The 14,062-nt window shown below is 40.8% G+C and overlaps 2 protein-coding genes and 1 non-coding gene across 3 annotated transcripts; all 3 read right to left on the reverse strand.

Annotated features, from left to right (window-relative positions):
- Window positions 1-405: 405 nt before the first annotated feature.
- On the reverse strand, window positions 406-9,997 carry ppp1r18 (protein phosphatase 1, regulatory subunit 18). The gene is made up of 4 exons (XM_043233125.1): window positions 9,664-9,997; window positions 5,499-9,080; window positions 1,180-1,393; window positions 406-590 (listed from the first exon to the last, which is right to left on the reverse strand). The coding sequence occupies exons 2-4, from the start codon at window positions 8,991-8,993 to the stop codon at window positions 562-564; spliced, it is 3,738 nt and encodes a 1,245-aa protein (XP_043089060.1). The 5' UTR covers window positions 8,994-9,080; window positions 9,664-9,997; the 3' UTR covers window positions 406-561.
- Window positions 9,998-10,335: 338 nt separating this feature from the next.
- On the reverse strand, window positions 10,336-13,821 carry nrm (nurim). Its single transcript, XM_043232908.1, has 4 exons — window positions 13,632-13,821; window positions 12,985-13,178; window positions 12,127-12,303; window positions 10,336-11,991 (listed from the first exon to the last, which is right to left on the reverse strand). The coding sequence occupies exons 1-4, from the start codon at window positions 13,780-13,782 to the stop codon at window positions 11,689-11,691; spliced, it is 825 nt and encodes a 274-aa protein (XP_043088843.1). The 5' UTR covers window positions 13,783-13,821; the 3' UTR covers window positions 10,336-11,688.
- Window positions 13,210-13,282, reverse strand: trnak-cuu. Its single transcript has one exon. It is a non-coding gene; the product is annotated as a tRNA-Lys (tRNA).
- Window positions 13,822-14,062: the final 241 nt, after the last annotated feature.

Here is a 14,062-nt window from a genome sequence, read left to right on the forward strand (position 1 = left end):
TTAATCTATTCTTTATTATTACATCATAATCATACATTCACAAAAGAGAGTGAACTCTAAACACGTGACACTCAGACGAAGAGGTTTTATTTCTCATTTATGAGTTAAAACGAATCCTCAAACGCTGTCTATTCCAGTTATTTCTTAACATAAGCGTTTTAAAACGAACAAAGCATTCAGAACATGTAGATTTTTTTTTTAATCATTGTTGTAAAACTTAAATTGTGCAAACCATCTTATCAGACCTGAGGACATCTTTCTGTGAATCAGAGCAGCACTTATGGCTTGTCCCGCGCAGCGTTAAAATATATATATATTTATTTTTCATCTCTGAACATAAAGCAGAAATGCTTTTAAAATAATGTAATTAAAACAATCTCCAAAAAAAAAAATATTGTGCTTTTAAAGAGTTTTGATTCCTGTTTTGGACAAGCAAAACTAAATAATAATAATAATAAAAAAATATTTAATCAATTTTTATAAACAAAAAAAAAAAGCTCTTCATTACTTGCGCTACCTGCAAATGTAAAGAATTGAAAATCTAAGGGATGCCGTGGTTTGTCATTTGGAAAGTCGCTTACAGGATTCATCTGGCGGGAAAGACAGAGAAAAATCATATTTTAAACGACAATAAAAAACATTTATCAGTTTTGTGACAGTGTTGACCGAAGCAGGACTGTGTCTGATTCAGATAAGAGTGCTGGATTTCACTTGTTGTTCTAGTTCAGCTTTGTTGAGGCCAATTCAACTCTGATTCTTTCAATTAAAAAGGCAGTCGGTTCTTCAATTCTGATTTTTTTAACAACCCTAAAGTAGTGATGTACAATTTTATTTGATATAAATATCATAAAAGCACGTAATACACCTGCTATTTTAAAGGAAATCGCCTAAAATCTGCTAAAAAGTACACTGGAGGAAGCATTATTATGTTTTTTTTTGTCTTTTCCAGGGTGCTTGTCCATCATCCTGACGGCACCCATTCACTGCTGCAGAGACACGTTTCTCCAAATCTGATGAAGAAGCTACTCTCAGAAGGCCCTGGTTTTCTTCCATTTTTCTTGTAATTGTCACAGAATTATATATTTGCGGTTGATTCATTTGTCACAGACCTACCCGTAGAGTTTATCCACAATGTATGTATATATATATATACTGAGGAGGTAATCTGAAGGCACTCACCCACTTTTAGGAGTCGAACCCTTCCTGCGCTCTCGTTCCCGCCGCTGCGGGACACGAACGGCACGCTCTCCTCCTCCTCGTCTTCCTCCTGCTCGTCCCTCCCGCTGTCCTCGGGCCCCGGGGGAAGAGAGAAAGGGAGGGATGCCAGAGCGCTGTCTTCTGAAGGATACTCACACACTCTCTCCAGCTGAGCGTCATCGAAACACACCTTCACCTAACCCAGAGAACGGGACAGAAGACGCTCAGACATGATGTCCACAACCTTATGCTTTCAGAACATGTAGCTCCTCGAAAAGGCTGTTTTGTCTTTGTTGCTGCTTTTTTTCCCATTAGCTTTCGTTTTCCAGATTCTTACAGGTTTGGAACAGCACGAGGGTGAGGGATTTTATTACATTAATGTGCAAATGCAGATTTTTACAAAGTTGTAAATTAAACAAAAATTATGGGAGTATGTTTGACAAGAAAATATGTTTTGTTTTTTGTTTTTACTGAATAATTAAACTAAACAAGTTTATTTTAACCTGCACCTTTTTAAGCATACATTAAATACAAAACAAAAATGCAAATAATAATAAAAATAAAAATAAAAAAATAAATATATATATATATATACATATATATATATATATAAAAGAGACAGACAGTTACATTAAAACATGCATTACAATTAAGTGCTGTCAAATGTACATATAAATACAAATGTATGTATTTAAGTTTATATATTAAATATGAAACATATGTGAATATATAAATGTATAAATATTTACTGTGTGTGTATTTATATATATATATAATATACACAGTGCACATACATATATAATGTCAACGAAAACTTGTATTTTGGATGTGATAAACCAGCACTAATTTGGTATTAAACTGTTTGCCTAGTCTTTAGTTTTTAATGCAATTACATCAGAAGTGACTGTAATTAAATGACTGTGAAATTAGAAGTCTCTGTCTGGTATGAAGTTGTCTAAATGGTGGAGCAGGACAGACCTCAAGTTAAAAGATTAAACCACTGCCCTAAAAATATCTCAGATCAAAGCGGAAAATCTTCAATTCATAAGGTCATGACATTAAATGTTGCAGGCATTGTAAAAAAGATTATATCTTACATCTGTCATCTTTTCAGGACAAATCTCAAAACTTCCTCAAGTCAAGATACAATTACTTGAGATGTACAATAGAGAATAAGTCTTCTGATAATAATTAAGAGAGTTTAAGCTTAAAACAAGAAGAAATACCAGCCAATGAGGTCAGAAAAATGAGCAATGATACAGCGCTATATACATATGTGTATATCCAAAGCGTCTTATACTGAAAATGTGATTTGCACAGCAATTATGAATACGGTTATTGTATTAACCCTTAACTCGTGTTGAGTGAAGTGCACTTGAGTCCAGGGTCGCCTTGAAATCACCTGCCATTAACCCTATAAAGGTACTGTGTCTTATTTGATACGGTGCACGATCAGAACTTTGCTGTCAAAGCTTTTGCACACAATCTACTACGTGCCTTTTATAACCTTTACTTTAATACGTAAGAGGTATAATTGTACACACGTCCAGCTTCGGCTGCTGCTTCTTGACCGGTTTTTATTAAGTAGATGTCAGAACGACTGCAGTCATATTTCCAGAAGAACACTCGGCTTTTCCTTAAATGGATTGCATTGCATTATACGTTTAGATCATTTCATGTCAATATGTTATAAAAATCTCACTGATTTACATTATAAGCATCAGAAACTCTATTTAATATCGCGTCAGCATATTGCATATTTTTGCTTGGTAGGAGATCTGAGTAAAATGGAACTGGTTTCCCTGTAAATGACCGCGAGTTATAATAATGCTGATAGATCACAGAAATCAGTGAAGTTTCAAACATACTGCAAGATAAAACAGAAATAACACCGTGGGCATAATACAGAGAGTGAAGCAGCGCTATAATGGCTTAAGGTTCAAATGAGGAAAGTATAGAGTCACCCCCCTCTGACAGATTAAGAGACTGACGTCAATCGTTCTTCAGGGGACACACTCTTACTGTTTCTGTTATACGACGTGCGGGATTTTCTGTATGCAGGCACAGGAGATCTTCTAGATCGAGCTGAATGTTTAGCACACGGTCAGAGCTCTGCGTGGAATACTGATCCTCAAAAAAGTCGGTCTGAACAACGGACCGAATCAGCCACAGAACACCAAACACAGTCAGCGAGTGCGAGCTCTAAGGTTAGCTGTGGTCAGAGTGGAGCAAACCCACTTTCACACACACACACACACACACACAATCACACACACACACACACACACACACACAATCACACACACACACTCACACACACACACAGTGTTAAATGTAACGCATGCACGCACGTGATGCTGTCGGTCGAACAGTATGAACTGAAATCTTTATATAAACGATAACCCTAGGTTGCTCTTGGTTTTATGCAGTCTCTTCTGTCTGTTCTGCAGGAAGTGACACGGCCCGGAGGAGGAAGCAGCCAAAGAACGGTCACAAGACTGCTTTAAAACCCCCAAAATATTGCAGCTATACAAAACACGCGTAGCTTGTAAAATAATACACGTATTATGCAAATCGCCTTCATCGACGTGCGCAAGCTTTTCATGCTTTGGTCTGCTGTATTGTTTTTGTTCAACTATTCTCTGATGTTGGTCGGTCGTGTCAAGTGCTTTTAATTTGATTGAACTGAAATCCATAAACTCTTGCATAAATTTAAATAACTCAACTGTTAAGCTTATTAACTTTGTTTTTCTACATGTATGCTAACGTAGTGAGTTTTTTGTATTATAATCTATAACAAGCAGCCAATGCCTTCTCCGCTATCATAGACGATTGTGGTCTTTTGTCTCAAGAGTCCGATTTCATTGTTGCCTTCTCTTCATGTACATCTGACTCCGGTTCCTGGCAGAAGTTAGTGTATGTGGTTACACCGATCACCACAATGCAAACATACTGCTCTATTAACTCGCTGTGAAAACCCAGCTAAATTAAAAGGTCATTCTTCTGTCCCTGGGAGAATGCTGCCAAATTCTCTCGTTCCCTCTTTCTGCTCCGTTGCGTTCCTTTGTGTTTGCTGTGTCCCACTTACTACAATAAGCTGTGTTTGATGAGAACAAGCCGTGCCATTAAACCTCATATCAGAAGACAGGAGCGGGACGATCTCTCTGTCTGTGTAGTTGCTGATACATGAGATACGGAGGTTTCCAGAAGCGAAAGCCTCCAGCATTGTGTGTGTTAGTATTTTTGCAGCTCTAAGTAGGAACTACAAAGATATTGAGAGGAAGCCATGCATTCAGTGCTATATCAGCCTCGCTGACAAATACCGCAATCAGATGCCATCATAAATGACTTGTGGTCATATCAGTGTTCTCTGTGCACTGCAATTCCCCCTATAGTGTAAGCTAAGAATAAAAACTTGACTGAAAGTAAAGATGATGTACAGTGAGTCAAATGTCCATTAAGCAAACCCTGTGGTCAATTCTTTGAAGTATTTGTTAAACTGATAGCTCCAGAGTTTGTCTTTCGTAAGAATTAGACTGCATTGGTCATGCTTTAGGTTTGTTTTGCATCAAAACAATAGAATAACATGTTTCTTTATGCTTATGGTCGAGTTTATAGCGTTCTGTAAACATCCTGACACTCATTTATCTGTAGAATTAAATCTACATAATGCTCTGCCCTGGGTCATCTTAGACTAACAAACATCGAGGTCAGACAGTGTCAGGGTGAAAGGTACTGAAGAAGGAGAGACTGCCATAGATTAACCTCAATCTATTCATAGACTCGCATTCTACTCTGAAGCCAGCCTTTTAGTGTAATAGTCTTTTTTTGTTGATGTGATCACAGGTAGGAGTAACTGAATTTTTATTACTTGTTTTTTTTTTACTATGTCTGAACAATGCAGATTGAATCAGGTGTTTCTCAAAGTAGTTTTCCGATTTTGCTTTTTTCATGCTGTGTTTAAATGTGTTAACTCACACATGGAGTATCTTCACCTGTGCACTGTGATGGCGTGAGAGATAAGCCTAATCCAGGCTTAACACCCAGCAACTGCTTTGGCCACAATCAAAGACGACAGAGATATTTTGGCCTGACTATTGAGAGATCACACTTTGATTCGCTCTTGGGAATCTTCTCAAATGCAATTGTCTCTTCTCTAAAATAAAAGAAAATTTCTAAACAATGCATGTTAGCTGAAAGCTTGTCTGTTGCATCATGTCACAAGTTTTGTATTGCCCTAACACTATTAGCACAGCAGCTCATCAAATAGATAATCCAAAAATAGAAAAAAACCCACTCACCGTTTTCTGTGTCCCTCTGCTTTTCACCAAGCATGACCGTTCAAGGTTCTGGTAACCTCCGATCACCTCTATCTCTTCTGCTGTAGGGTACCGCTTCTTCCCTGCCTCCTTGGTGCTGCTGGGAGCAGGGATAGTTATTTGGCTCTGGGGGGTCGCTTTGGGTGCCGTAGGGGTCCCTGTTGGGATGCCACCAGACAAGTCTACCCCTGCAGGTCTTCTAGGGGTGATTGTGATGGTCGTTCCTCTCTTACCTGGTCCACTTGAGGCACTCCTAATGGAAAAGAGAGGCGGAGATGGAGATGAAGAGGGGGATGCGGTGCAGGGAGAGGATGACGATGGAGAGCTTTGCTCTGGAGGTTTCTGAAAGTTTTCTGTTGATTCTGCATTCCGGGCATTGATTGTAAATGACCTGACCTGCTGGGGTGTAAGAGGTTGTCTTTGGGCTTTCTGTTGGGCTTGTGGAAATCTGGGACTTGAAGGTGTTTGGGATTTCTGCGTCTCTCTTAGTATGTCTGGTTTCCTCTGGCCCTCAGCTACCTTAATTTCTGGTTCTACAAGCGGACAACTCTCCATGGCAGACTGTGTCTTCTTGTCGTTGTGGGAACCACATCCTGTTTCCTGTTCTCTCAGCTGTAGTCGTTCCACCTGCCTCTGTACCATCTGAGCACCTGTCGACTCCATCGTCTCGGTTTTGGCACCGTCTCTCCCATGATTCCACAGCTTGGCAGTTTCTGGCAGGATGTCCGGTGACGGTGCTTGTCTGATGGGGTTGTATTTGCCCTGAGGGCCGCTGTGTGATGGTATATCAGCTTTCCTTTCACTGATACACACTGCAGTCCTAGACCCCACCGTCTTGAGGTTATAGATCCGGCTCATGGTGTCCAACGAGTCTGAAAGTGGTGGGGAGGGAGAAAGAGAGGGAGGAAGGTACTCTTCCTCTAACAACTCTTCTCTTTCGTCAACGTCCGGTGTTCTCCAAGCGATACACGTCCCACACTCCTCTACATCTCTCTCTGCTTCCCTCGGACAGATATCGCTCTCTGATATGTCTCTGGAGATCTCCCCAACTTCTCTTTCTGTCGAAGCTGACTGCAAGAGCGACAGAGAAACAGGAACAGGAAGTTGAGGGCTTGACTTTGCCATGTTAACGTCCTGTGTGACGTCAAACAGTCTGAGAGTCTGTAATGTGGTTTCTTCCTGTTCTCTCACAGTTCCTCCTGCTTCTCTGTTGCCCTCTTCTTTGTCATCATCCCGTCTTTCCTTTTCTTGCTGGCGAATTCTTTCTTTCAGAGACTCCACTCGGGTCAAAGGTCGCCCAGTCTTCCAGCTCCCTCTCCTCTCCACTTGTCCTCCATCTTGTTTATCCCCAGCAGGGAGACTCGCCCTCCTTCTTTCTGCTGATATATCGACTCCATAAAATACCGTCCTGGGGATGGTGACTCCCTCTGAAAACAGTTTGGTAGCACTTTGTTGTGGGGGTTCTGAGGTAATATGTACTTCCTCAATGGATTGTTTTGGAAAGCTTTGATACTGTTCATGCTCTTTTTGATCCTGGTTAGCCATGTCTCCATGTGAAAACACATAACCTGCCCTCCTGAGTTCTCTGTCCGACTGGACTTTTGCTATTTTACAGACTAGGTCTTCTGTGTGTTGGGTAAGGACCGCTTGTCCAGCATAGGCTGTGGTCAGGCAAGAGCCCACAGAGGGAGTTTCGACACATTGGCACTGAATTTCTCCAGGGAGGTCTACAGTACTGTCATCAGACGGTGGAATATATATGCCATGGGGTTGTTTTGAAACTGCGACCGTAACCTCATCCAGATTCCATCTCTTTTCGGATTCTGCTTTGGCCTCGGCTTTGAATTCTACAGGCCTCTGTCTAACCGTAGTCTCTCTCTCCTCTCGCCTCTTATCTCTGTATATCTCTTTATCTATCTTCATCTCTCTCTCACTCTCCTCTCTCACTTTCTTGATCTCTCGTTCTGAGCTGCTTTCTCTTCCATCTTGTTTGATAGGAACTCGTCTTGCAAACGCGACCCCCTCAGGGATTTTGACAGAGGCCACAGTGAAGCCTTCTCCATCTACACTAGATGTCCATTCCTCTCTCTCTCCACGAATTGAGTCGCTTCTCTTATTTTCAACCCTTCTTTCTTTCTGTCTCTTTTCATGCATCACCTCATCAGATTTGGGTCGACTCCATCGTCTGGTGACCTTTGGTTCACTTCCTGATTGATCGGTGACTCTCGTTTTTACCCTGCGGTCAGAGTACGACCTCTCCACCACCTTAAAATCGGCCTTTTCCTCACAATCTCTGTTCTCCTGTTGGCATACCACACGGTCAGAGAAGCTAAAGGAGCGTTTGGGAACACCCCTGAATGTGGGACTTGTTTCCATTTCTTCCGAACTCTGGTCGTCCTGCACAAATAGATCTCCTGTGCTGTATCTGGCCCGGTTCTTGCCGGTTTGGTTGAAGCACTCAATGCTCTTGGAGCGTGTTGGAGGTTTTGGGTGTTCGCCGAACTTACTAAGCAGCTGACTGACCCGACCACTACACTCTGGAGTCCCCCTGTCCTTGTGGTTCAGGACTCTCTCTGCTTTTTGCATGACCGTCCTCGATGCCATTCGCATAGAGGACCGTATCCCCTCTTTCTCTAAACGCTCGCTCCCTCTTTCTGCGATCCTTGCCATCTCCGCTTCACTTCTCCCGTCCGTCACGGGAGGTTTGATGATCAATACTTCCGAAGCCATAATTTCCGTCACGCTTCCTCCGCCAGCTAGAAACTCCCTCAAATCCATCCTCATCCTTTTCTGTTCATCCTCGACCTCCTTTTCTCTCTTAACCAGTTTTTCCTTGGCATTTTTGTCTTTCTCAATAATGATAATATTGTTTGCCTGAATCGTACGGAGACCTGTGACTGGAGAAAATCGGGATGTGTTACTGTCCGCCTCTCTGCTGTCTCTCCCAGTGCTTCTGTCCCGCTCTTTTCCCTCACTTTTATTTACCATTTTCTCGACCCACATCTCTCTATCGCATCCTCTCCAAATCTCCTTGTCTGTTTCCCTTTTTCTTTCTCTCCCTCTATTATTTCCCTTTTTATATTCATTTTCTCCATCTCTAATCACCTCCTTCTCTCTTTTATCTCTCTTAAAGCTGTTCTCAGAACGAATGAAGGGGTTCTGTTGGATGGGGCTGATGGTTTCTTTGGATATCTGTTTTTGCACTTTATACCCAGTATGATCAGTTTGGAGGTGATGTGTGAATTTACTGTCCACCTGCTCAGTGGCGATGTCTTCAGTAATGCCCAGGATATCTTTCTCCCTCTCTCTTTCCTCATCCTGCTTCGCCCTCCTTCTCTGGATGATCCCTCGTTTCCAAGCCGGCATGTTGGCCAGCCGCTCCTCTTCCTCCCTCTCTCGTCTCTCTCTCTCCTCCTCCTCTCTTCTCTTTCGCTCCAGTAGCAGCTGCTTCCATTCCGGTAATGCGGTTAGAGACATAACCACTGAGTGCTCGATGAAACAGAGCTGTTTTACTGATCAGAACTTTTACAGAAATTCAGTTTTACCCAAGGACATCCAGGAATCCTGTCAAGACAAATCAATGCATACATTAGCTGCTGTGTGTATATATATATATTATACAGCACTTAATAAACTGGCGGTCCAAAACTACTGTCAGAATAAACAGTGATGCACAGGTATATTTAAAATCGATATGCCTATGCAAGTGCGAATGGGTAAATGTTTTTATGCAAACATCATGATATTAGGTTTAAAATGAATCTGAATGGGAAAGAAAAGGTATGTTCACTGTACACGTTTTGTGCAACATTAATAAACATTTGGCTTTGTTTCAGGTCACTGCGATGGCAAATTCGTTAAAAAGCACACATTTAAAGTCAATTAATTATTAATTTGAGCACACATTTGCACACTTTTACCCGATCTCATGATAAATAAGTATCAATAGCACGATTTATTTAAGCTATAGCAGAAACTGACTTTGTTTAACGTGCATATAACACGCAGTTTTTCCGTGCATATGATATGGATTCTTGAATGGTGATTTATTGGGGGGAAAACTATTTGCTAGATATAAAAACATACCACGTTCCATAGAAGTGGAACATGCTCGATGCATAATGTTCTAAGCAGCCGTTTTACTAACCTTATAGCTTCAGATCGTGTGGGATGACTGAACTCCTGATTCAACGGAATAAAGTTTTCCTCGTTTCCACGCGCTCGACGTTCATCTTCTCATTCGTTCAACTCCAAAAGCACGCATCAACAGTCCGGATAATTCCTTCGACCCTCGCAAAAGCGAAGCAGCGCTCTTCTTTCTAACAGGCACCGAGTAAGAGACCTCCAGTTAATTCATATTTCCGTGTTTCCTCGAACTGCAGGCTATATCGGTCCCGTGAAGCGGAGCGGCAGTGTAGTAAATATTACCGGCTTTAGAGGCGCAGGACTGTAATCCCATAATTACATTAAACTCCAGCGAGAGAGTCACAGGCGCACACACCATATTGTCCAAGAAAAGACGTTTAACTAAGACCGCCGTCTGCCGCCCTCCGTCTCCTCCTCCTCGGAGTCCCTCCCTCCCGGACACCGGGGCCGTTAACCGGGGAGTTACGCGAGGTGACGGACGCACGGGAATTAAACGTCAGCTCTTAGATAATCAATCAGTCCCAGTCCAAACGCATTGGTTTCTTTATCATAAGTTAGATAAAAAGCATGCACAAACGTTGCAACGATATACAGCTTTCTCATTTCGCAGCATGCATAAAATCTTACTCAATTTAACTTCTAAACCCAAATCACAATCAAAGGCATAAATACATCACTTGTTGTAGCATTTTATTTATTCGGCATTCTTTAGCAATGGGATACAGAGAAAAGACACATAATCAAGTCAATGAACAAAGTTTAACAATGGTTTCGAGCTCTAATAACAGTGCATTTGTCCCGTATTTCTACAAAAGTTATTTCAAGTTGCCATATAAAAATAAACTCTGTACCGTACTCTGAGGTCTTTACATGTAAACACACTTCAAGCGTTAAACATTTGCATAAAATAAAAGGCATGTTTTGCAATAATATGACACAAAAAAACAAACCCAACGCAGTATTTATCCCATCAGCTGCTCACTTCTCGGTGTTTCGATGCTAAAGTGTTTGCAAAATATAAAAACATGCAGCGGGAGCAATACGGCGGTTGTATTTTGTACATTGTACAGAAACAAAAGACCAAAATAACTTCATCCAGTCTCTGATTTTTTTCCCCACCTGATGTGTGCGTCAGTGCCGAGCAGAGCCAGTTAATCTCATGACCTTTGACCTGCAACTGAAAATAGAGAGAGAGAGAGAGAAACTCTGCAAGGTTTAAACTAGTCGTAAACGCTAATTTGTTTAAGGTTAATGTAAACACCCCAGTCAGGCAAAACAAAATTGAAATACTGGCATATTTCTGAGTGGCATACTGTCATATTGCTCAAAAATACACAATAAATATGAATTTCTGAGATAAGTGGCCAACAAATCTTTGCAAATATCAGATCATTGCATATATATATATATATATAGTTTACATGCAACTGGTTTATAAAAGGTATTTTACACACATATTGCCATATCTTTCCTTGTATTTATGTGGGTTGTTTCGACAAAAAAAATTAATAATTTTGTAAAGCAATTGGTTCAGATCATTCGATTAAAAAAAAAAAAAGCTTTGTCTCACTATTAAAATTAAAATTGAAACATATTATAATATTTTGCATTTGAAATGTCTACTGATGCATGCAAATAATGTTCAAAAGTACTTGAAAAATTGAACAGTTTATGGTGTATATATTGTGCAATATTCTAGTAGTTCATTCCAAACATAACGCTGCCTTCAAGTCAAATCAGTATGACCTCCACCTCCAGGTATCAAGGTGCACGGAAAGTGATTTTTGATACGAATTTTTGAGTGTTAACAACATAATTTAGTTTGTGCGCATCTGTGTACTGTTAAATATCAATAATATAGTTGTGCAACAATACTACGTTTCTCTGAATTTTCATAAGCGATAAAAACACGGATAAAGCTTCAGTCGCGCGCTACATTCGCATCCTTTGTTTTTGCATTAGCGACTTTTTGGAGTGAAAATGAAGTCCAAAAATAGCTTTGCGCCTTCTGAATCTCTAGGTACGTTCAGTCCGTCTTGTGCGTGTTGCTCCCGTCGCCGTCCTCCAGCGGAGCGGAGAAGAGCTGCAGCTTGCTGCGGAGCTGCCGGCGGAGGTAAGCGCAGTCCTGGGCGTCCAGCGAGTGAGCGAGGATCAGGTACACGGACAGGAACGCGGCCAGCAGCAGCCGGTCCAGCGGGAGCGTGGGGAGAAGCCAGAGCACCGCGAGCAGCTCCACACACACGGGATGCCGGAGGTGAGAGTAGAGCCGCTGAGCGCGCTCCGACTTCAGCAGCAGGGGGTCGCCCAGGCCCAGACACTCATAATACACCTGCGTCAAACAGAACGTGCAAAATATACAACGTGCTGCAGATGCTGATATCTCTGCAATGCAATTCTGATGCTTGTGATGTAAATGCTTTGCAGCTTTTGTTGTTCTGCACGCTTACTGCAGATGCAAACGCACCTGTTTGATGCCCAGCAGTTCGGGATAGTCGAAGATCAGCAGGATGCTGCAGATTATTGCCCAGCACAGGAAGTGTAGGATAAAACAGATGAGCGGGAACCAGATATCCCAGGGTGCACTGCGCACCGACCACAGGCAGGGGGCGCTGGTCACCGGCTGCCAATAGCGCATCAACATCTACAAGGAGAATAAGATTACAGTTAGAGTAGTTTTTATAGCGTCACGTTTCACTGTTATGGTGTGTGTTATTAAATTACATGTTATTTAATTACAAATATTTCTTAGGGTTTTACAAGGTTGATTTGAGTTTAGAGTGCTAAAAGTATATGTTATGAGAAAAAAAATAAAATATAATAATAATAATAATAATAAAAAAATATATATATATATATATTTTTTTATATTCTATACATTTGTATTCAAATATATGTAACTATATATATATATATATATATATATATATATATATATATATATATATATATATATATATATATAAATATGTATTTTTAAAATACAGATAAAATAATATATAATTAAAATATACTGTTATATTTAAATACATGATATACTTCATTTAAAAAAATAAACAATTACTAAATATTTTATTTAAATAATAAATAAGACTACATTAAAGATTTAAAAATGTAGCTAATTAAAATAAATTAATACATCTAAATGTACAGTACTAAACTGAGTGATAAATAGCTCTATTTCTTTTTAACAGTATAACTGTATGCCAATTTAAAAAAAATGCCTTTAACGCAGCCCACTAATGTGAGAAATGTTGACTGTTGTATACAGCCACACACTAGTTTTCAGGAAAACACACACATACACACACACACACATATATACCTGCAGTGCTGCGGCGGTGGAGAAGCAGTACACGGTTCTGCTTAGAACCCCAAACACGTTCTGACAGACTTGTTTCACCGGAGTCCAGGCCAGCAGGCTGTGCTGGAGACTGAAGAGGACCAGAAGGAAACCATCCACAGCTACGGCCTTCAGAACCGCCCCGTCCCGCAGAGCCACGGACCAGGACACGGAGTCTGACAAAACACAAGCGCGTTAAAAACATTGCGCCCAACGTGGGGCTCGAACCCACGACCCTGAGATTAAGAGTCTCATGCTCTACCGACTGAGCTAGCCGGGCTGTACGCACGGCACGCACACGCTCCCTAATGACGACATGACGTACATGCGTGCGCGTATAACTGCGTTAAGGCATTTATTCAATTTAATAACTTCTCTAAACGCACGATATATTACAAAATAAATCTATAAGTAAACTGCATTCAAAAATAAACTACCAACCGAAACTATCAACAAACTAAAAACTTAAAACAACCTTACGACTTATTAAAAAGCGAACATAAGTCATTTAAAAATAAAAAAACGAGTCATTAGTTTATGTGCACGTGGGTTCAGAAACAACTTATTGATATTCGTGAAGAGCTTCTTTGTTGTTAAACTTCCGAAGTTAGCTTGAGGCGCGCTCTTACCTCGACACAGAGGCGCGGCTCCGCTCAGGTTATGATAGATGGCACGAAACGACACGAAGCGAACAAAGTCTGCACCGGTCACGAACACGAACACGAAGGTGATTAAAGCAGAAACGCAAAGAAAACAGTCGCGAAAAGTCACGGACGCCATGATAATATTTATATTTCCAACGGACGGAACTTCCGGGAGGAGCGGCTGCAGTAACGCGCCTGAACCGCCAGCGGGCGGAAACGTGCAAAAATAAAAAAAAAGTGCTTTAACTCCCACGTTATAAGTGAACGTTATAATTTTAGTAAATTTTATAAAACCTCACATGGCACGGCTTTAAGTGGAAAAACGGTACATCTTAATAAAAATGACTGTATTCAAAAATATTTAAATCTAAATCATTTTCAAATTGTTTGTCATAAAAGCAACATCTTAGGAAAAC

Source organism: Puntigrus tetrazona, unplaced genomic scaffold, assembly GCF_018831695.1.
Source record: "Puntigrus tetrazona isolate hp1 unplaced genomic scaffold, ASM1883169v1 S000000746, whole genome shotgun sequence".
Classification (NCBI taxonomy): Eukaryota; Metazoa; Chordata; class Actinopteri; order Cypriniformes; family Cyprinidae; genus Puntigrus; species Puntigrus tetrazona.